Here is a 24,196-nt window from a genome sequence, read left to right as displayed (position 1 = left end):
TTTGCACCTTATGATTTTTGCAAGTTTGAGCATTAACCCATCGCACCAGACCGTATCGTACGCCGCTGATAGGTCTATAAACACAGCACCTGTTTGCTGTTTTCTCTCGAACCCATGCTCAATATGCTCTGTAAGGGCAATGACCTGCTCCGTGGTGCACCTCCCTTCCCTGAAGCCTGCCTGCTCTGGTGGCAGGGCAGCGTCTAGGACCGGCCCCCATCGGTTTAATAGAACACGCTCCAACAATTTGTAAAGACAGCTCAGCAGCGATATGGGTCTGTAACTGTCTGCCTCCTTCGCCGGCTTCCCTGGCTTCAGGATGGCAACTATCTTCGCGTGCTTCCACACTTGTGGAAGCTTTCCTTTTGCAAGGACGTCCGACATTGCCTCTGCTAGCCAGGCCCGTGCCCTGGGGCCCAGATGCGTCACCATATCGGGATATACACCATCTATCCCTGCTGCTTTGCCGTTCTTTACTTCGCTAATGGCTGCACCCACTTCTCGGGGACTGAACGGGGCCGTCCAGTCCGACTCCTCCGCAGGTAGCGAGTCCAAAATCGTTCGGTACGCCTTGCGGACACCGCGCTCAAAAGCCTGATTAGGGACCCGCTTACTACGGTTCTTAATATTCTTGGCAATTGTGTCTGCCTCGCATTCCGGTGCAGCCTTCGCGAAATTCCGATCTGGGTCCAATTTCTTTATCAAACGCCAAGCGTGGCGGCTGGAGTGTGTAAAGTCGAGACTTTCCACGGTTTCCTGCCACCGTTGCTTCCTTCCCTCTGCCAGAGACTGAAGTAGTCTATCGGCTGTGTCCTGAGACTGGGTCTGCTGGTACTCTCGGTACAGCTCTTCCGACTCTGCTGTCCAGCAAGGGGTGTAGAATTTCCGCTTGCCCCGTGGAATAGAGCGTTGAGCGCTCTTAACCAGTAGCCTACTAAATCTGGTTATATTCTTGGACTTGGGAGGAATGGCAGGGCAGACCTGCTCGATATAGGAACTGAATTCCTCCCAGTCAGCCTTCCTGAAATTCCATCTGCAAAGTGGGAGAGACTGCACCCTCGGTATTGTCACCCCAGCTGTGACAAGAACCGGCCTGTGCTGGCTATGCGGAAAGTCCCCGAGGACTGTCCGCTTCACCTGCAGCGGTTCACCGTTCGCGCTTTTCGTTACGAGGGTGAGGTCTGGAGTGTACTCCTTCTTATGGCGGGTACCCCGGAAGGTACCCTTGGCTGTAGGATCGTACACTAGGTGTAGATCATTACAGTCCATCCATGAGCGGAGTTGTCTTCCTGCCTCGTTGCAGTCTCGGTAGCCCCATTCGTGATGGTGGCTATTAAAGTCTCCCAGACAGATGGAAGGATGGCTGACCACCGGTACCGGTGGTGTAGTCCAAGTCGCTCTAGGTGGTTTGTAAATATTATGCAAACACAGTCCACCTACTTCCACGGAAATTCGGTTCACCCCATTGCTGTCCGTTGCGCTCTCAATGACCCTTACCTTCGATGGCTCTTTAGCGTAAACGCTGACCCCTCCTTTGAGCCTCGAAGTGTCCTCGCGTTGGACCACCGTATAGCCTGGGATCTGGAATCGGGAAGATTGCGCGCCTGAATAAAGGTGGGTCTCCTGTAAAAGGAGGATATCAACGCAATGAACGGCCAATAGCTTTGATAAAAGCTCATTTTTTGCCATACTCTGGCTCTCGACGTTCAGGGACAATATACGCGTCAGTTCGCCATCCCCGCCGTCGCATTTTCCAATCGGCAGGCCGCGAATCGATTGATGCATGGGACGTTCGCTTTTTTCTCGGACGTGCCGACGACCCGGGCGACACGAACGCGGTATTATTTGGCTAGGCGGCAGACCGCTTCGCCATTGACGGGACTGGTTGGGACTCGACATAAGGACAATAGTGTGGCGCCCGGGATAGGGCTGCTATTCGGGCACCGGGTTTGGATCAAATTTAGTCACACACCGGGGCGAGCAGCTCATGTGGCTCGTTGGCTCGATACCCGGGATGGTCTCGTGACGGTCGACCGGGATTTACACCTTTGCCCTCCCGTGTGCCTCAAGCCCCCTCACCAACTGCAAGGTAAAGATCCACGAGGGGGAGCTAAGGCTAAGTGACTTGCTCAAGGCTACACAGTGTGACGGGTGGTTGAACTCTGTACCTTTCGGGTATGAAGCAAAGACCATACAGCCATGCTTTCCCAATGTCCTTTTTTAAGCAGATGATGATGATGATGATGATGATGATGATTTAGAATCTACCTTTTCCATTGTTATCTTGTAATTTTATACTCGCCAAATTCCATTCCATATACAATGTTCATCAATATTGTTTCACAGCTTAAAAAGAGCTTATCTGTGCCATAAATTGGGCTAACTTTTACTTATAGATATAGTAGATGCTCTGTTAACTCTTGTTGACTTGAATTTACCTGAAAAGTGTGTCTTATGACTTGCTGAATATGGTGATACCGACATCCAGGACAGTTTTTTAAATAATTCTAGCTTCTGCTACCCTTTTGAATCATCAAAGATAGTAGTGGTAGTAGTAGCGTATGGCTACACCTCCAAATTTATTTCGTCAACCCAATTTTAAGTTTATCAAAGATAGACTTTTGCTGGAAGAATCTCTGTTTTGTGAGATGGAATGGAAGATGGAAGGCAGGGTGGGGGTGGACCGAAAGGACATTGTTTAATATATGATAATAAGTTGTCCTTCAATAGAGCCTTATGAACCATGGAACCTAAGTTCATCCCCATTGAATTGAATTGGTAGTGATAGTTACTTGCTGTCAGATAGGATGCAAACTGATGGACATTGATGGGATGGCGAGCAAACCTTGAGGCCTTGTATATTATTATTATTATTATTATTATTATTATTATTATTATTATTATTATTATTATATTATTATTATTATTATTTATTATTATTATTATTACTATTATTATTATTATTATTATTATTATTATTATTATTATTATTATTATTATTATTACTACTACATTGCAAAGTAATTTTCATTAGGTCCACCTTACACTTACACACAACTTGATAAACTCAAGGGTCCGAGAGAGAAAAAAAATCCCAAAAAACATGACTAGGCAGATTTGAACCTGACTGTTTGGATGTGGTTGAAGTGCACAACAAGTTTTATCTGCCAGGATTCATATTTATAAGTCTTTTAAAGATGATCTATTTGTTGTTTTCTTCTCTCAACTACAACTTCTTTTCATTTTGCATTTTTATTATTTTGAATTTTCAGTGGTTGAGGACATCAATAAGAGGAGAGAACCTTTACCCTTGTTGGAGGCTATTTACCTCATTACACCCACTGACAAGGTAACCAAATAACATTCTTTATATCAATTCTTTATTTATAGGTTCTCAAAATTGTTAGAGAATTGGACACTTTCTGTTTTTCTGTTTAGCAGTGTGTAGCAGTGTGTATATGAGAGATACCATTAGATCAATATCAAATGTAGTCCTTTCAGGGCCATTAGACCCATGGAGCTGGAGTATTGCTTGCTACCCTTTGGATATGATCTATTGCTAATAACTTTCCATCAGATCTAACATCCAGCTACCCAATCACAGCTGGGTGGACAGGGGAAGGGGGGGGGAATGAGAAAAAAAATCTCTACTGACTATTGTGGGATTGATCTTGGTCCCTTTGCATTTGAAGTGAGTGCTGTTCCAACTGAGCTATTGGAACCCCCAATATCAAATGAAGTCAAATACTGGCGTCCGTCATCTTCACTTTAAAATTTTTTTTTCCGATTACATTTTTGCCCATTGAAAATTATATCAGCGGGTATAAAGCTTCTAAGCAATATTCAATCTTATATTGAGAACTTCTATGCGGAAAGGACCGTCATAAAAATTTTATTTTCAATTTCCACACTGATGTTGATACTCAGTCTGCCTTGAGTCAGTGAGGTTATTTGACGAAGATAAAAGAACAAACGACACCACTGTTACTGTTATGTTGATATCATCATCATGATATTGAGGCAGAAAGATACTGTTGGCCAGGTTCAATGATTATTGATCAAAGATATTGTCTTCTTTTTTTTTTTTTTTTTTTTCTTTTTAAACCAAAGCTGTTCTATCTCCTATCTTCAAGGAATGCATTGGAGATAAATAGTTGTGCATACCTTTTATGCTTATACTGCATGAAATAAAAGTTTGATTCCAAAAGTCTCTCAGAATATAAATAGGTACACCGATTCTTTTGAGTACTGCACTTAAGTTTAAACTTCAGAATAACTTTTAAATTATTCAGATATCTTCATTAATTATGACAAAACACCCTGCATCGTATTTTAAAGGTATTAATGAAGAAAAGAAATCTTAGGATCGAAAGAGTTTTAAGATTTTTAAGTGTCATTAAAATACAAATAATCTTATGTGATCTTTCTCTCTTTCTCTCTCTCTCTCTCTCTCTTTCTCTTTCTCTCTTTCTCTCTCTCTCTCTCTCTCTCTCTCTCTCTCTCTCTCTCTCCTCTCTCACTTCTCTCCTCTCTCTCCTCTCCTCTCTCTCTCTCTCTCCTCTCTCTCTCTCTCTCTCTTCTCTCTCTCTCTCTCTTCTCTCTCTCTCTCTCTCTCTCTCTCTCTCTCTCTCTCTCTCTCTCTCTCTCCTCTCTCTCCTCTCTCCTCTCTCTTCTCTTCTCTCTCTCCTCTCTCCCTCTCTCTCTCTCCTCTCTTACTCTCCCCCCCCCCCACACACAGTCAATCAAGGGCATGATGGCTGACTTCCAGAATCCAAGCAGCACCCAGTACAAAGCAGCTCATGTCTACTTCACCGAAGGTAAAAAAAAAGAAAAGAATAAATTTTTTAAAAGCCTCAAACTTTATCAATTGTATCAGTATTTTAGAAAAATTGGATTAGTTGTATTTGGAGATAAAGATAAAGGGAGTAAATCTGAGTCATGAATGAACAACACAAAACAAACGACGTTTCGGCCCTTGGCCTTTATCAAGTAAACACAGAATACATATATATTTATATTAGATTGTCATAATAATATAAGCGATAATTTGTAAATGTGCGTTTCCGTGTGTGTGTGTGTGTGTGTGTGTGTGTGTGTGTGTGTGTGTGTGTGTGCAATGGAAGAGAGAGAGAGAAAGATTTATTAGTTGCATTTAACTGTCCTTCTTCATTGGTATTCCACTTTCACAAAAAATATTAATAAAATATTGTTGCCAGGTGAACAGAATTTTAAAGAATAATTTCAATTGTCACAGACTCTATTTCAGCTCTATTTCGTGTTTTTAAAATGGTTTTTCATGTTTGTAAATACAATATTTGTTATGATTGGAGATCACTAAATAAAGGCAACAACATGGCAAAATCATGTTTTTAAAATTATTTTGATTTAATCATTTACTTTTCCTCTCTTACTTTTTTTATTAACCAGCTTGCCCCGATATGGCTTTCAATGATTTGTGCAAATCAATAAGTGCAAAGTTCATAAAAACACTGAAAGAAATCAACATTGCATTTTTGCCATACGAGTCACAGGTATGTGTATTAGTATAAGTCTTTTTATTTGTTTCCCAAACCAAGAGCTGACAAGTGGGTGGTTGGATGGGAGCATCACCCTTGAATCATATACCTATGATGTTCGCATGGGTGTACGATCCGATAGTGATGTCGTTTATTCTTCTCTTTACTAGCCTATCCTGCTTCTTTGGTTTGTGATTGTATTTTTGACAGGGGATATTTTTTTTTTTGTTTGTCCTTGGTTATTTATAATTTAGCTTATGATATCTTTAGGTTATGATTTTGATTTACATTTGTACTATTTTTGTTGGATTGCTTGTTTTTTTTGTTTCAGCGGTCTCTCATATAACCTCAATTGTGTTGGAAGAGACCTAAAGCAACAAACAAACAAGAGCTGACAATTGTAAAGATTAATGTTTTTGTTTTTGTGTCTTTTTAAAATTGATTCTCTTTTCGTTTCATTGAGGAAATCTTAGATAATGTAGATATCTGAATTAGATGTTTTAATGTTGTATTGCCTGAAGAGAGGAGAAGGTGCCTAGCAGGGGTTGAACATTTGATCCTGTGATTCAGTCTGGTTTTATTACCAATTGAAATTCAATCTGTTTTTTTGTGGGTATTTTTGGGTGAGGATTGGGGGGAACTGTTGTTTTGCTTTTTTTTTTTTCAAATCTATATAAATTTTTCACTTTAACAAAGAAAGGCATATTAATTATTTTTTTTTTCAAATTTTATCATTTGGAATTTAAAAGCAAATTTTATACTTTGTTTAGACATGAAATCAAATCAAGCCAGGAGGAATTCCATGTAATATAGAGATTGACGATCACACTGTTAATTCAGAAAACATTAAGAGATGCTGAGAAAATTAGGATGTATACTCAATTCAAAAAGAACTCAAATTTTGACTCAAAATCTAATATTGAGCATTGATCTCTACATGTCCCATTATCCTCATTGAAATGAAATGTTTTACTCCCCTCCGTATCTATTCTTTATAAAAAATTTAGGATTAGGGGTCAAAATTGTCCATACAGCCAATGTTAAATTTTTGTCAATGAACACAATTACTGGCAAATCTGAAAAGTTATAAAACCATTTTTGACAGATTGATATTCAAGTAACTTGCAAACCTTTTCTAAATTAGGGGTAATTCTATCACCTGTTGACTCAATGATTGTTTTTAAAATCTGCTATCGCATAATGACCGGTAATTTGATATGGGAATCATCATCTGGTCCAGTTGCCAATTCATTTGCACGCTACCTACAGACTTGATTCTGGACTGATTTTGATTGTTGATGGCTCAAAAGATTCATCTCGATCTATGTTTATTTACACAGTATGTTATTAATTAGAATAGAATAACTGGGTGGGGTTCCTACTTCCCATAGGAGGTACTTGCTGTGTCTTCTATCCCCTCTTATTTGTTTTCCAATTGCTTTCCCGTCTTTGTCTTGGAATGAGATTTGGTTTTGTCCTGACCTTGGACGGAGTCCTTGACTGAGAGGGAAACAGTCGAATGTATAGTTATAGTTTTGGGAGATTATATTTTTTTCCTTGTAAATCATCTCTCTGTTATGTTCTGTTACTCTTTTCATTTTTAACATATGATTTGTAAACATTTGAGTGTATTCCTCTTAGTGGGGACCTGTGTTGGTGTCTGGAGACTTTTAGGTGATCTCAAACTAAGTAGTTGATAGTGTGCTCTTGGAATTTACATCTGATCCCTATTTGAGCCAATTCCCCTTTGTCTTACCTTTTCTTGGGTGCTTAAATTGTAATTCTATAACTTTTTACTATCCCATTTTCTTCCTTTTTACTGGCGCTGATATGACCTTCATGTGTTGCAAGCGCCGTAAAACTCTTAAAAACAAACAAACAAAATAGAATAATAAACTTTATTTCCCTTGAAATAACACAGGTTCTCCACTAGCAAATATAAATCTTTGCATTCAAATTATTGTAACTAATAAAGAAACAAAATTCACTCATTCCTCCAGGTGTACTCACTGGATTCCCCAGGGACGTTTCAGTATTACTACAACCCCAATGTCAGCTCAGGGCCTCGGGTCATCAACATGGAGCGATGTGCTGAACAGATTGCCACTCTCTGTGCCACTCTCAGTGAATACCCGGCTGTCCGATACAGATCGTAAGAAACCTATTTCATTTTAATTCCACTTCAAAATATTAGGTTATTTTCCATCCTAGCACTTTATATCCAAAAAAAAAACTTGAGCTTTTATAAGCGCAATATCCACTAAACATGCTCAAAGCGCTTTACAAGGGGTCCCTGGCTAACAGCAACACATAACATGTAGGACGAGACATGACGCCTGTCAGGTGATATTATAAGTTTTTGGGACAGAGACAACGCTGTTAATGGCCAAGTACTCATTTTACACCTGAGTACGGTGAGAGAATGTGAGTAAAGAGCCTTCTCCAAGGACTCAACTATGCGCCGAGCGAGGCTTGAACCCAGGACCTTCCGATCCGAAAGCGAGTGTCATACCACTAGACCACATAGCCGCACATCCACCCCCATCATAGAGTCAATTTTATTCGCTGGAACATAGCTGGAATTGTACATCATTACATGCTCTCGCTATCTCCTCTATGTGGTCTTGTGGTATGACACTTGCCTTTGGACTATCATATTGAAGTAGTGTGGCGCCCAGGATAGCGGCTGCTATTCGGGCACCGGGTTGGATCAAATTTAGTCACACACCGGGGCTTCATCGGTAGGGTCTTTCTACCTGTCCAACATGTACTCGCTGTGGGCAAGAACCTGAGACGGCAGAGCATCTAGTCGAACGGTGTGTTGTGACGATGCTACCAGGCGGGTTTGCGACGGTGCACGAATATGGACCAGACTTTGCTGATTGGGTCGATCGTCATAACATAGTCATAAGAGGCTGCTGCCTTTGGACTGGAAGGTCTTGGTTTCGAGTCCCGCTGTGAGCGGTGCATAGTCGAGTCCACATTCTCCCAGCCTACTTAGGTATTATGCTTTATAAAACATCAGTTTTTTTCCAAATTTATTTCTGTATTTAAAAAAAAACAAAACAACATTTTGCCTTTTTGTTTAGCTTTGTGTCCAGGTTCATCTATGAGACAACTCGGTTTCACCCAGGCCTTGCTTAGATATTTATTTATTTATTTATTTATTTTTTTGCAAAGAGAAAGATAGCCATCGTTATAATAAATAATTTGACCATTCTGTCATTTTCAATTTTATGGTGCTGATATGACTTTTACACGACACAAAGGCATTTAAAAACAAAAAAGAAACAATCAAGATAAGATAAGGTCGTGTTCTCAAGCTTTTAGATAATTTTTCAATATCAAAATAAACAAGAGCCTTTGAATACAATTCATTGTGCAGTTATTTCAATAGCTTTTCTAGATAGTTTAAGACTTTTGTCATCACTAAAAAGATTTTCGTCACTGTCTCAAATGGTGGTCCGGATAACTCAATTGGTAGAGAATCGCCTCTTGCCCAGAGCATGTATGATATAGCGGGATAAGCTTCGCTTAACAAATGTACATTATTATTATTATTATTATTATTATTATTATTATTATTATTATTATTATTATTATTATTCTTCTTCTTCTTCTTCTTCTTCTTCTTCTTCTTCTTCTTCTTCTTCTTCTTCTTCTTTTTTATTATTATTATTATTATTATTATTAATTATTATTATTCATTATTATTATTATTATTATTCATCATCATCATCATCATCATCTCATTATTATTATTATTATTATTATTATTATTATTATTATTATTATTATTATTATTATTATTATTATTATTATTATTATTATTATTATTATTATTATTATTTATTATTATTTATTATTATTATCTAGCAGTGATTGAGTAGCTTAATGTGCTAGACATATATCTCCAATCCAAAGAGTAGCAAGTACTTTTTAGTGTCTTTTAGTGCAACTGATATGGGATAAACTCCCGACTCCATAGGCCTTCACAACATTTTAAAAGATTATAGTCTGCATTAATGGTCGGCTCATGCAGTTATTGATTTTAACTTTTCATTATCACATGAAGAACAATTTTTGAAAACGACTTCATTGCTTTCATTTTTTTAAAAACATTTTTTATTCGCCAGTGACTTTGATCGCAATGCAGAGTTTGCCCAATTGGTGCAGCAGAAGTTGGATGCCTATAGGGCAGATGACCATACCATGGGAGAGGTGAGGCAAATAGGTTTTTAGAAATTCAACACCCAGAAATGCTTTGGGTTTTGTTGTTTTGTTGTTGCTTTTTTTCTCCTTTTTAAAAATATACTGCAGTGCTGATGGTTTTCCTCGGATCCGCGGAAATCCGCGATTTTGGAGTCCAGAGGAGGAATTTCCTCCTTTTAAAAATTATATTTTCTGGAAACAATGTGCTAGCAATGAGAGAGTTGATGTATGGTGGAACACTCTGGTGCAGTTTCCCACTCTCCAGAAGTTAGCTCGAGTATCAATGATAGTCTATCATCTCAATTGCTCTAAAAGTGGGGTTTGGTGCAGTAAAAATGGGACTTAAAGGCAATCGTTCAACATTTTCCTACTTTTTCACTTTTTGTCACCATCGGCACTGATAGTGATATATTCAAATATACAAAGGTGAATTGATGACTTTCTAAGTCAAACGTGGTGAGAACAGAGTCGAAACAGATATAAGAGATTGTAAGATGAGTGGGACAGTAAGGAATCGGGTGTCCTAGGTCAACAAAATTTACTTTAGTATGGCCGCTTGTGGCTTGTTTTTATCCTTATCACGTCTACTTTTGACATCTGGGATGACCCAGCTACTTGTGATTTATTAGTTTGTGATGAATAGATTGGTGGGGAAAAAATATTGAGATTTTGGGAAGCCAGTGCTTCTTCTTCTTCTTCTTCTACTACTTCTTCTTTTTTAGTCTAACTTCAGATTTTGAAGATTCCACAGACAACAGTATTTTTCTTTCATTCGAGATGTGAGACTATTCTACTGTCTCAATGTTGATGGCTTGACCTTACAAACAATAGCTCAACCATTCATTATCTTAGTTTGAAGTGGTCAGTTTTACATATCTGTGGAAACTGTAGGATTTGTCTTAAATCTTTGTTTACTAACTCGGTGCTTTTCTCAGGGACCTAGTGCTTTGCCAATAAAACTCCAGCTGATCGTCGCCTATTTCACCATTGACTGTTCCCCTCTTGGTTGATTATGTCAAAAGATTAGAACAGTAATAATTCTATCAATGTATTGTAATTCCAAAACCTTTGTTTCATTATGCAACAGTGAGTTTTGATTTGTTTTTAACCTTCTCTTCCAGGGACCCCAGAAGGACCGTTCAATGTTGTTGATTCTTGATCGTGGATTTGACCCAATTTCACCCCTGCTGCACGAGTTGACCTTCCAGGCCATGGCCCATGACCTTCTGCCCATTGAAAATGATGTGTATAAGTAAGTGCTCAAAGAACTCGGTGGACATTTCTGAAAAATAGATATCAAAAGTCAAGTTGTTGAAAACAATGCTAGAGTAAAGAGCTTTTTTCTTTGAGCAAAAAGGCATTTTAAAATTTTCAAAATGTCCCAATTAGAAAATACGAAGTAATAAGAATTGGATACATCACATACAATATTTTGTTTAATTGATAAAGAGCAAACCTCAAAATTTAATGATTTCATCTGACTATAATTAACCACTATGGGTGGGTCGTTTGCATTTTTAAAAAGTCTCTTTTTTGTTCTTCTTTCTTTTTAAATTTTTAATTTCATTTTGCTAAAAAATATTTTTTATTTAGATTTTGCTATTTGTTATTCAAAACCTTAGGAAGATTTTAAAATCGTTCTCTTTTGAATTTCTGCCCAGATATGAAAATACCAGTGGAAACGAAGTAACAGAAAAGGAATGTCTGCTGGATGAGAATGATGAATTATGGGTAGAGCTTCGACATCAACACATGGCCATTGTCTCACAGTCAGTTGAAATACTTGCAATCCTTCACTTTTAAACTATATCCTGTTTATTTTTTGTTCCATACTCATCCTATGTCAATCATTTTCTGGGTGCATGTTGCTTACCTTTTCTCACCCCTTTCTCTATAGCAGCAATCATCTATTTTAGTGATCATTCTTCTTTGCTGTTTTTGAAATATCATCATTTTGGAGTTAGGCTGTGTTATGATTTTTTTTGAAATTGTGGGTTTTTTTCCCCCTATTTGTATGTTTTAAAATATTAACTTAAGGGCTGTTAAGCTATCCTGTGCTTGTAGATCAGCAGCAAAATATGTAATAGGGAATGGGATAAGCGGAAGAGTAGCGTCCCTTGATTGGACGTCACCTTACAGAGAGAACGTCGAAATGGTATTGCGCATGCGTCTCTCTCGTCATCGCTTTCGGTGAAGTGTCTCATGCCGCTTTCACTGGAAGCGAGGATGAGAAACGCATGCGCACAACCAACATGACGTTCTCTCTCTAATAACTTTTCCGCCAGTGACGTCCAATCAAGGGACGCTACTCTTCCGCTAATCTCATTCCCTATACTGCTTGGAATGTAAAACTCACCATTCGTCACATCTACTCTGTCATGAGTCTTTTCTGCAATCTTTGGGAATGGCATGTAAATACATTAAATATATTGAGATTTTATATAGCGCAATATCCACTAACCGTGTGCAAAGCGCTTTACAAGGGGTTCCTGGCCAACAGCAATACGTAACACGAAGGATGTGATATGACGCCCGTTAGGCGATATTACAATTTTTTTTCGGACAGAAACAATGCTGTTGATGGCCAGGTACTCATTTTACATGTAGGGAGTTGACTGTATTATGCAGGTTGCTTTGTTTGTGTGAGTGAGTGTGTGTGTGTGTGTATATACTTATTTGATTGTGGGTTTTTTTAAAAGATTAAGTCAAATAATTTGTGCTTTAAAAAAAAAAAAAATTGTTTTTACCCTCTCTCTTTATTGACTACCCAATGTTCTTTTGGGTCCGTAATATTTTTTTCGTCTCTCCTACATCTCTCCACCCAACCCATACCCATTTTCCTAAGGCAAGTGACTAAAAAGCTACGCCAGTTTGCCGAATCCAAGCGCATGAACACATCGGAGAAGGCCAACATCCGAGACTTGAGTCAGATGCTGAAGAAGGCGCCTCAGTACCAGAAAGAGCTGAGCAAATACTCCACCCATTTCCACCTGGCTGAGGACTGTATGAGGCAATACCAGAAACATGTGGATAAACTATGCAAAGTGGAACAGGTGTGAAATCAGACTTTAATCATTCTCTGTCTACTATTGTAGAATCCGTAATATTTGCGGAAATATAAAATCCATTGCGAATAGGCACTTGTCTATTTTAATTATTATGCTAAAAAATAAAAAAATTATTGAGCTTTTATATAGCACAATATCCACTAAAAGTGCTCAAAGTGCTTTATAAGGGGTTCCAAGACAATAACAACACTTAACATGGAGGATGAGATATGATGCCTGTTACTAACTGTATTGTAGGACTTGACATAGATTGAGACAAATCTTGTAAGCCATCAACAATCTGTGATGGGATGCCTGAGTTAAGTTATCTCAAGTTTTTTTTGTTTTTTTTCTCAAGATAAACCCTGAAGAAAATCTTCTCCTGATGAATGAAAAAAGTAATAAACAAGAATGAATTTAACAGCCTCTATAAAGAACAAAATACCAGGCACGGAACATTTCGGGCTCAAAACCCTTCTTCAGCCACTTTTTTTTTTTTGTTTGTTTGTTTTTGGCTGAATGGGTTTTAAGCCCGCAACATAAGACCAAATGGCTAGAGCTCAGGTGGTCGCTGGTTCGGATAAGTAAGCCGGAAACGTTGCGTGTTGGGTATTTTGTTCTTTTGTTTGAAGCTTTTATATTCATTTTTGTTTAATTACTATTTACAATCCGCAACTTCTAGCAACTTAGTATCACATTGATGAATGAAGAGATTTTATTTTATCACAGTCTCGTAAAATATACAACAATGTCCTTTTCCAGGACCTGGCCATGGGATCGGATGCGGATGGTGAGAAGATCCGAGACCACATGCGTAACATCGTCCCAATCCTGTTGGATCAGAACATCACGGCCTATGACAAGATTCGTATCATCCTGCTCTACATCATACACAAGGCTGGTAAGGTCATAATCCATAATCACCGACTGTAAATAATATATATGTACTTTACATGTCTAGATATATTTTATACTGCCTTGGTGGTGAGTGGACGAAAGATAAGAAGTTTGTTATTTTTGTAATATTTAAGAGGTATATGAGATGATTTGGTACATAACATTGAACCGACCCTAAACCGTGTGTGTGTGTTTGTGTGGCTTTGGGAGGATTTTTTTTAGCTAATAAATCTTACATTACATACTCGTACAGTTTCAGTAGTTGTTTTGTATGAATTTAGAAATGAGGTTTGGATGTCTTCTACTGGCAGTCAGTCAGTTCTTGCATCGTATTTCTTACTTCACCTCTCTGGGTGGGGTTCCTGACCTCACATAGTGGGCAGGGGGGTGCATACTGTGTCTTCTATTCCCCTATATCTGTTTTCCATGTTGCTTTCTGTCTGTGTCTTGGAATGAGATTACTTGGTTTTGTCTTGGCCCTGGCCGGAGTCCTAGCTGGGAGGGAAACAGTCAAATGCCAAGTTATTGTTTTGGGAGATGATATTTTTTTCCTTGTAAATCATCTCTCTGTTATGTATTATTATATTTGTTATTTTGAATGTGTGATGTAGACATTTGAGTGTATTCCTCTTTGTTGGATTTTGTACTTGTGTCCGGATGAGACTTATAGGTGATCTCAAACTAAGTACATTGGTGGTATGCTCTTGGAATCTTCATCTGATCCCTGTTTGTTCCCAGTTCCCCTATGTCTTACTTTTTCTTGGGTGCTTCAATTGTAATTCTAGAACTTTTTACTATCCCATTTTCTTCCTTTTTACTGGCACTGATATAACCTAAATGTGTTGCAAGCGCCGTAAAACCCTTAAAAACAAACAAAAACAAACATGACTTCACCTCTCTCTTGTACCATACTGGTGTACTCTGAAGAAACCCATATTTAAATATATTTGGCAGAAAACTCGTCTTTCAAATATTGTTTGATTTAAATGACCCTCATCTTGGAAAAAATTCTCAAACCTGGGACGTCGCGAAGTATATAATGATAATAATAATAATAATAATAATGCTGAAAACTTATATAGCGCTATAACTCAGAGACACCAGACTCGAAGCGCTTAAATTACAAAATTACTTTGGCTGAAACATAATCATTCACACCCACACAAGCACACACACACACACAAAACACAAACCAGACCAATCTCGCTTCTCATACCATCTTATATCTATATATGTTTATCTCTTAAATTATCTTTGGTAGTCTCCTTTTGTTGATTATTGATTTTACCTGTATTGATTGGAGATTCTATGTAAATGTATAATTCATATTGGCAACTGCCTAAAATAAACCTTTGCATTGAATAGAATTGAAGATTATTCTACTGTTATGTTTTATTCATATGGCTTTCAGACATTGTCCAGGATTTTTGTTTCGACGATTGGAATTTTTGGTAGTGGATAATCTTATGTGTGAATGTTTTAAAAAAAATTATTTTTTTTTGTTAAGGAAGGTTACAAGTTAAGAAAATATTAATACAGTGGTCTCCGTTTATAAGCACGATCTGGTTATAAGCATGCTTGGGGTGCGAAACAATTTTTACAATATACTTTTACCCCTCTATGAGCACGCACACTACAGAGGACTCCGTTTATAAATATGCTTTGCTTGATTCCCTAGGACCATGCTCTTAAAGAGAGACTGCTGTATTACATTGGATACCATATCGTTTATAAATCATTATTATTATTTTAACATTATTATTATTATTATTATTATTATTATTATTATTATTATTATTAATATTATTATTTTTATTATTATTATTATCATCATCTTCATTATGTTTCCCTCTCTTTAGGAATATCAGAGGAAAATCTAGCTAAGCTTGTACAGCATGCCCAGATTCCAATGGAGGAGAAATGTATCATCACAAACACCCAGAACCTCGGGGTCCCCATCATACAAGATGTGAGTAGAATTTTTTAAAATAATGTGTTTATTATTATTATTATTATTATTATTATTATTATTATTATTATTATATTATTATTATTATTATTATTATTATTATTATTATTATTATTATTTTTGTTATTATTATTATTATTTCATTGTTATTATTATTATTATTATTATTATTATTATTATTATTATTATTATTATATTATTATTATTATTATTATTATTATTATTATTATTATTATTATTATTATTATTATTATTATTACTACTATTATCATTGTTATAATCAACATTATTAGATTTTAGATGTTATTTTTGGCTAGTTTTTTTCTCTCTCTAAATATGTCTGTGTTGTTGTCACCATCTCCGTTGTTTCCACCATCAATGTGAAACTTCTTGTATATTTTTGTATGTTTTAAAAGTCTCCTGTCAGACTTCGTTTCTTGCCTTTGTCCTATTCTATAGAGATGCCAACCTTTCTGTCTATGCATATATGTGTATGATATGTTAATGTGTTGTATGAATGTATCACTGTGTGAGTGTGTCTGTGCTCGTGCTCGTGTTTGTGTGCAACTGAAGTAAAATATAATAAATCCAGAAGTAGTTAATGGGTAAAGTTTATCCCAACTCCATGACCATTTGAAAAATATGGATAATTATTTGTATGACAACATTTGTAATTGACTCAGTTGGTAGAGAAGAATGAGACTGGCCAAGCCTTCAAATGAGGTAGATTTGATTATGGGCCATAAGGGTTTGTTTTGTTAGTTTTGTTTGTTTGGTTTTTTGGGGGGGGTTTTAGGGGGTGGGGGAAGGGGGGGGGGAGGATGGTGAGACTGTGTTGGCATCTCTAGTACAAATTTGAACGCATTTTAATTTTATTTATTTGATGTTTCAAGAAATCAAATTAGTTGCCGTTTGAATGGATGTATGTACATCATGTTACGTTCACTTTCTGCCATTTTAACAAAGAATTATTGTTTTTCTTGGCAGTCATGAAACTGTCTTCGTTTCGGTGCCTGAACTGGCTTACATTGGTTTGTTGATACAATGAGAGATTTTTTTTTCCCCTTTTTTTAAATTGTTGAATTCTTATCACGGTTTTTAAAATAAAAAGTTTCTAAAATGAGAGTTAACTCTTTTGTTTATTTCCAATCCTTGTTTGTCACTTTTAATTTCATTCTAGAATCTTTGTAAAATGACAGATTAGTCTTTCAATGTTCACACAATCTATCCGAAATGTCAGTAAGCCTCTACCTTCCCTTCTATATGTTTCATTTGTAAATGCTTTTATGACGAAGATACCCTTACCTTAAACCTTTGTTTAGTCTTAATTTTCAGGGGAATGAGGGGAGGAGAGAGAGAGAGAGAGAGAGGGGGGGGGGGGGGGGGTTGATGCTTATTGTTAACTTAGCTATGGCCTTTATTTGTCATAACATATTTACAATTTGACTTCTTTATTTTTTCTTCATTTTGTGATTATATTTGCTGTATTATTTACAGAAGTAAAGTACAATGTAGCCTGTACCAGAGCTGCCAACCTACTGCAAAAAATGCGGAATTGTACGCATTTTCAGCGATTGTACGCTTGTACGCATTTCCCCCAAGATTGTACCCATTTTCAGTGTACAGAATCACCTCAGTTTTCTTTAGTTGTAATTCATATTATTACTAGCCTATTGAGAAACCTTGGTGGCCAAGTGGATGTTCATATATTTTTTGACCAATTATGATCTTCATGCTGGGAGGTAGAATTCTGAAATGATTGGATTATAGTCTTGGGAACATCATTTTTGCTGCAATTGAGCTTGTGCGGTGTGACTTTATGTAAGTATACCTTCCTCTTACTTTCACAATGGTTAGTTTCCGTCGATTTCAGGATTGTACCCATTTTTATGAAATCTCCCCCATTTTGAGGTCCCATTGTACACATTCTCATCAGATGGGGTTGGCAGCTCTGCTGTACTTGTTTTTACTCGTACTTGTTCAAAGAATGTCTACAGACTTGAATTTACTGTCATGGAATCTCCTGTCGTTTAAACGATCTATTAAAGAGTCACAAATACTGTAAAACGTCCAGAAAAATAAAAGAAACAAAAAGATTTGAAAACTTGACTGTATAAAGTTATATAACATATAACATATAAAGTTATTGATGACTTGTTTTTTAAATTTTTTGTTTGTATTTTTTTATTCATTTATTTATTTATTTTTTTTTGGGGGGGGGGGGGGGTTAATTTTCTGCTGGAATCAGTCTGAATTCATTGTTTCGTTGGAGGATCTATCATATCTTAAATTTTAACATCATATTTTGATGATAGAGGTGGAGATTTTTTGGGATCAACTCTCTTTTTATATTTCAATTACTCGTCGTCAATGTGGATCAAAGAGGAATTGACGAAGTGTTTAAATAAGATTTAATAAAAAGTCTGTGAGTGCAATAGACAAGACAAATCAAATTAGGCAATGATTTCCTTGTTAAACACAGTGAATTTTTTTTTCTTCTTTCATATATGTTTTCTCTTTTGCTCCACATGCTTGCATTCAGTATCAATTTTAAAACTGTTTGAAGGCTCTTTTTTTTTTTTGCTTAAAGACACAATGCTCTTTATGGCTATGTACTCATTGTCCACCTGAGTGCAGCGAGAGAATGCGAGTAAAGAGCCCTTTCCAAGGACTCATGCATCGCTCAGAGTAGGACTCGAACCCGGGATTTTCTGGTCAGAAGGCGGTTGTCCTACCAGAAGACCACATAGCCGCTTGGTCAAAAAGTCTTAAACTTAAACTGGAGATTTTAAAGAATTCTCATTCTCAGGCTTAAGACTTTTTCACCAGTTTGGGGTCACGTTAATCTAACCAAGTATCCATTCAAGGTTTTTTTTTTAAGACCAAAATTAGAATTTAAGTGTGATTTGATTTGTGTCCTTCAGCCTTGTTGATTGGCAGAATCTGGGAGAATCAAAGATTCTGTTTATTTGAAAATATTTATGTAACTTAGAGTCTTGTTTGTTAATGCAGATAACAATGTGAAAATCACACCATCCTTTACATTATAGCTTTTTCAACATTATTTTATTTGTCCCACCAATTGAATTTCCTCCTTTTAAAAAATTTTGCTACATTTTTTTATGAGTTACGTATTGAAAAGTAAAAAAGAAAAAAATGAAATAAAATTTTTAAGTCACACAAAAGCTCAAAACTTCAGTAAATCGAATGAGTCTGCATATTTGTTGGTTTGTTCGTTTTCTTCACTCTTTCCTATTTTTTTTCACCGTATAGTTTGCCATAGCCAGTTAGTTAGAATATTTATTTGAAATCACGATTATTGTTTAAATTTTTTTTTTTTGCTAAAAAGTCACTTTTTTTTGGTCCAGTAACTCAGAAATTAATTCACTTAGCTTTTGCTTTATGAAAATTTTTAGTGGCAAGTTTACTTTCATTTTGTTTATTTCATCGTCGGATTTTAGCCAGGAAATAAAAATTCTTTTAGCTTTATATTGTGCAAGCTTCTTATTCGTTTATTGTTTATAAAACATTTGATATAGATGGTCTTTATTTTCATCGTTAATCAAGAATGTTTTATATCTAGGATCCATTATGCCAAAGAGAATCATCCAGATGTTTCCGAATATTAGTTAAATGAGTTTGATGACACAAACGGATAGAATAATCTTTTTAAAAAAATTCAGCCATAGAAGATTTGATGGGCTTTATTCAGTTCACTGCTGTACTCTGGAAAAACATGTATTTAAAATGTGCCCAGAAAACTCATCCTTCAAATATCAATTTATTTAAACGACCCCTATCTTAGCAAAAGCTCTCAAACCTGGGACTATGACATGATAAAGGCTTTATGAAGTCCCAGGTTTGAGAGTGTTTGCCAAGATGAGGGTTATTTGAATTGATCGATATTTGAAAGGCAAGTTTTCTGGCCCAGTTTTTAAATACATATTTTTCCAGAGTACGGCAGTCAACTGTTTAACTGTCATGCTCAGAGAGGGAATATTTAAATTTTTAAAGAATAATTTTGGTGAGACTAATTTTTTTTTTTTTTTTTTTTTTTTTTAAATGGATGTGACACTGATAGGATAGGGATTCATTGAAACATCAAACATTGGCGTCTGATGTGGCGTAGGCCCTCTGTGTTTATCAACTATTCAATAAAATAAAATGGATTGCAATCAAGATAAGCTGGTATTGATGTTGGAAAGGATTGTATAAAATTTTGCTTTTTGCTCATTCTGTCCTGTTCACAATTACTTTCGTTTTAAAAATTAAGTTATAAATTTATTTTATGATATTGGCCTCCTTTTATTATTTGCAGTCATTTTGCATAAATTGGCCAAAATTTGAAGTAGGCTTTTGCTATTTTGCTTTTTAAAAAATCATTTTTTTTTTAGTTTGTTTGATAGGTCTTACCACTTATTGGTAGTTTCTCAACAGCCTAAAACCCTATTTGGACCATTTCCCGTTTCTTTTGTGAAATCAACACTAAGTCATTTGCTACTCTCTCTCTCTCTCTCTCTCTCTCTCTCTCTCTCTCTCTCTCTCTCTCTCTCTCTCTCTCTCTCTCTCTCTCTCTCTCTTCCCTATCCCCCTGACAGGAAGTTGTTTGATTTTAAAAGGCTTTCAGTCATATTTTAGTTATCTTTGGTTATCCTAGATGAATGAATGAGGAAGTAGGCGCTGTAACTTTTCTGACCTTATATGTAAATTGGTGGCTAAATTTCTATTTGTGTAAGCTGGATGTCTTAATTAATTTGAGCTCTTAAACACCCCTTCCCTTCCCTTTCAATCTTCTGACACTACGGTAATAGAAAAATACAACAAAAAAACATGAGTATTTATGTAGTGCAATATCCAATAAACACGTTCTAAGCACTTTCCAAGGGGTCCCTAGCCAACAGCAACACACAGAGCTGCCAACCTACCGCAAAAAATGAGGAATTGTACGCATTTTCAGTGATTGTACTCTTGTACACAGTTCCCCAAAAATTGTACCCATTTTCAGTGTACGGAGTCACTTCAGTTTTCTTTAGTTGTATTAGCCCGGATGCTTGTATCGCTGTTATCTTAAGCTTGCTGGATAATAATAACAATTGCACAACGGCAACAATATCTAGTATTGTTTTTGTTAATGAGGACAATGCTTATATCCTATTTGTTGACAGTAAAGAGAATTTAGTAGTTTGTGATATGAATTTTACATTATACGTTCACAATGGTTAGTTTCCGTCGATTTCAGGATTGTACCCATTCTTATGAAATCTCCCCCATTTTGAGGTCTCATTGTACACATTCTCATCAGATGGGGTTGGCAGCTCTGAACACATATAGGACGAGACATGAAGCAGTAGCTGCGTGGATTTCTAAGCATTGATGAAAACGTTGCGTTGCTTTTAAATGGCATCAGCCTTGTCTGCCACTTTGAATGCATCGTAATGCACAATGCACCGAGATTGCTGTAAGGTCAAGGACAACCATTCATTTCTCTAAGATATAGATCTGAACAAGTGTGTATGAAAGGTGCTTTGTCAAGAAAGAAAAATACAAGAAAAAAAAACCATCCCAAAAGATCAGTCGATCTTGACTGAGAATCGAACCTCAGACCTTCTGATTACCGGTCAGACGTGGTACTAGTACACGTGTAGGTACATTGGAGGTAGACTGATTTTTGGGATGGTTGATTTCTTGTATTTTTCTTTCTTGTTTTGTCTGGCACCTTTCATACACATTTGTTCAGATCTTTATCTTACACCGGTGCCTGCTCCTTAATTTCTTAATTCATTTCTCTACTCTTGCAAGAATCAGTAGACTCGTCAGTTTGCATGGAATGGAGCCATTTCATTTTTTACCTTTTGTCCTAAAGTAATATTTGTCATATTTGTCAAAACCCTATGAAATTCTTTCTTCCTCTACTCCCTTTTACTTCTCATTTGTTTTCCCCCCCTTTGATTTAGTTTTTGACCTGCAGTGTTCATCGAAGCGGTGGGATGTCATTTCTTACTTACTTATCCGAACCAGTGACCAGCTGAGCTCGATCCCTTCAGTCTTGTGCCATGACGTAAAAGTTAGACGTCTTTTGTAGTTGTTCCAGGTGACTATAAAGTGTGTTACTGATGCTTGGATTTGGTGGGAGGAATGTGCATCTCAGGTCTTCAAGACGTTGACATTCAAGCAAGTGGTGTGTTACTGTTTCATTGGGGTGTGGATAGGGGTGTTGATCTGGGGCAGGAAGGGGATGTCTTTTGTAATTTTGCTTAAATGACTGATGAGCGGTATGGCGGTATATGGTGTGTTCTTAGTTGAAAGATGATATTTTGCCGGTGTCTTCTGAGCTGATGTCATTTCAAAATGTCATCCGTCTAGGAGGAGTTAGCTCCTCTTGAAATTCTTTGAAAGTTGCCTAAATTTGTGTTTGGGAATTTTCATTCATTGACAGATAAAATTTGTTGGATGGATTAGTGGTGTAGAGAAAATTTTAGTTTTTTTGACAGTTTTAATTGTGAGAATGGAATATTCTTGATATAGTGAAAAGAGAAAGACTGAAAGTGACTCATGTATATGTTGAAACAGATGTTTGATTTCCATTCGTGTTCTTGTTGTTTTGAGAAATAGTAATTTTCACCATTAGGTAACAGTGGAGTTCTTGTAATTTTCTCACCTTTTAAAAAGAAATCATTCTTTCTTTTTTTTTTTTTTATCGGATTGGTATCAGAAAGTTTGGGTCTCAGAAATGAATTTGGAGTTTTAAAACTGATAATGAATGCAAAGCCACTTTTTTTGGTCTTTGAAATATTCTAAGTTCTGAGAACTTTATCCACAATAAGAAAGATATTTTGGAATAAATAACTGATCGAGATTTTGAAGTAAGTTCGTCCTAGGTATCTGCACTGTCAAATTGTCTGAATAGCAATTGCTTGTTATCCTCTGGATTGATAGATAGTCTTTTTTTTTTCAATTACCTTTGCATTATGGATTGTATCACCATTCAGTATCCAGGAGATGAGAGGGTGATGGGGTGGTGGCAATTCTATTGCGATGGGTGGCAATTCTTCTATTGCGATGGGTGGCAATTCTTCTATTGCGATGGGTGGCAATTCTTCTATTGCGATGGGTGGCAATTCTTCTATTGCGATGGGTGGCAATTCTTCTATTGCGATGCTGAGGTTTTAACTGTTTCGATAACTTTCCGACTTGAATATAATTTACTTTATTTTATTCTTTTGGTCTTCTGGTTTAGCCATTCGATTTACAAGCCTCGAGTACCTTTTTGTTTTTATTTGTGATGTGGTATCAAGATTGAATGTCACCATTCGAGAAAAATGCATGGTTGATTTTATACTACCGAACACACACTAGGAAGGCGCTGTAAATTATTTTATTTTGCTTGAGTACTTTATTTATTTCTTTCCTTTTTTTGTCTTTTTTTTTTTTTACTGCTCAGCTCATAATCGTTCAGCTAGGAAAGATATTGGGGAACACGAGGGGTTTTGAGTAAAAAAAAACATACACTTTTTCAATCCACTAGTGAATTCAAAATCCAATGCAATGTAACAAACCTTGCCCTTTATTTCAAATAAATGCGAATCAACATTTTTTTTTTTTTTCAAATGTGGTCAAGCTAAAATTATTTTCTTTATCTTTCGATTTTGTATAATATTGATTTTAAAAAAATACTTTTAAATCATTCGCCTATTTTGTTTTCTCAAGTTTTACAAGAATTTATCACCTTATAAAATGTTTTAAGTTATCCTTTTTTTATAAAGTGGTTTGGAAATCCAATTTTGGGCTGATACGGATCCCCCCTCCCCCCCCCCCCCCTCCCCCACCCCCTTTCTCCCTGCTTGAAATTTAAATTTTTGTAAAGAAATTACAATTTTCAATTTGTTGCATAATTTAGAGATGTAAATAATGATAACCTTTGAGGACACAATCATTGATCAAAATGTTTTTATTTTTGGTTCTCTTTAGAAAACACGCTTTGATTTTGAACGTTTTAAAATTTTTGTTGTTGTTTGTTTTGGATCACATTTTTATTCATCTTCTTTTTTAAAATCTTTTTCTTCTTCTGTCCATCCATCCATCTGTCCATTACCCACCACAAAACCCGGCCCCCCCACACCGTTCCCCCCCCCCCTTTCAACTCCTCTCCTCCCCTCCCCTCATAGTCCCAAGGGAGTAAGAAAGGAATTCTAAGCGATGGTTCCGGTTACGGAACTTTCCATGGGCAGGTAATCACTCATGCTGTAACAAATCTAAAAAAAACAAAACAAACCAAAAAAAAAATCAACAAATTAATCATACATAATGAAATAGAGCTCTTTTCCTTAGTTCCCTATCTCTTGCACTGCAGGGTATCATTATTATTATTATTATTATTATTATTATTATTATTATTATTATTATTATTTTTATTTTGTTCGTTTTTGTTTTGTTTGCTTTATAATTTGTCATTATATTTATCATTTATATATTTTATGGGCCTTTCAGTGTGTTCGCGTGTTTTTTGTTTGTTTGTTTTTCTTCTATCCACACATTATGATTTTCGTATCGTCGTT

At 36.3% G+C, this 24,196-nt stretch overlaps 1 protein-coding gene across 2 annotated transcripts in view; it reads left to right on the top strand.

Annotated features, from left to right (window-relative positions):
• The window catches only part of LOC144979859 (syntaxin-binding protein 1-like), a 56,078-nt gene that overhangs the window by 3,823 nt on the left and 28,059 nt on the right, over nucleotides 1-24,196 (top strand). Inside the window, exons 3-13 of one of the 2 annotated variants that reach the window (XM_078927078.1) lie at nucleotides 3,273-3,349; nucleotides 4,739-4,817; nucleotides 5,428-5,531; nucleotides 7,517-7,668; nucleotides 9,653-9,737; nucleotides 10,850-10,980; nucleotides 11,390-11,497; nucleotides 12,574-12,781; nucleotides 13,538-13,676; nucleotides 15,532-15,641; nucleotides 23,807-23,869. In XM_078927078.1, the coding sequence (XP_078783204.1) occupies nucleotides 3,273-3,349; nucleotides 4,739-4,817; nucleotides 5,428-5,531; nucleotides 7,517-7,668; nucleotides 9,653-9,737; nucleotides 10,850-10,980; nucleotides 11,390-11,497; nucleotides 12,574-12,781; nucleotides 13,538-13,676; nucleotides 15,532-15,641; nucleotides 23,807-23,869 (1,256 nt within the window). The remainder of the gene's footprint in view (nucleotides 1-3,272; nucleotides 3,350-4,738; nucleotides 4,818-5,427; nucleotides 5,532-7,516; nucleotides 7,669-9,652; nucleotides 9,738-10,849; nucleotides 10,981-11,389; nucleotides 11,498-12,573; nucleotides 12,782-13,537; nucleotides 13,677-15,531; nucleotides 15,642-23,806; nucleotides 23,870-24,196) is intronic. The other variant, XM_078927079.1, reaches the window with a different exon arrangement.

The sequence above is a fragment of the Berghia stephanieae genome, chromosome 9 (genome assembly GCF_034508935.2).
Source record: "Berghia stephanieae isolate SIO BIC M18660-M18661 chromosome 9, UCSD_Bste_1.3, whole genome shotgun sequence".
In the NCBI taxonomy this organism is placed as follows: domain Eukaryota; kingdom Metazoa; phylum Mollusca; class Gastropoda; order Nudibranchia; family Aeolidiidae; genus Berghia; species Berghia stephanieae.
Note: the sequence above shows the minus strand (reverse complement) of the source record. Positions and strands in the feature narration are given on the sequence as shown.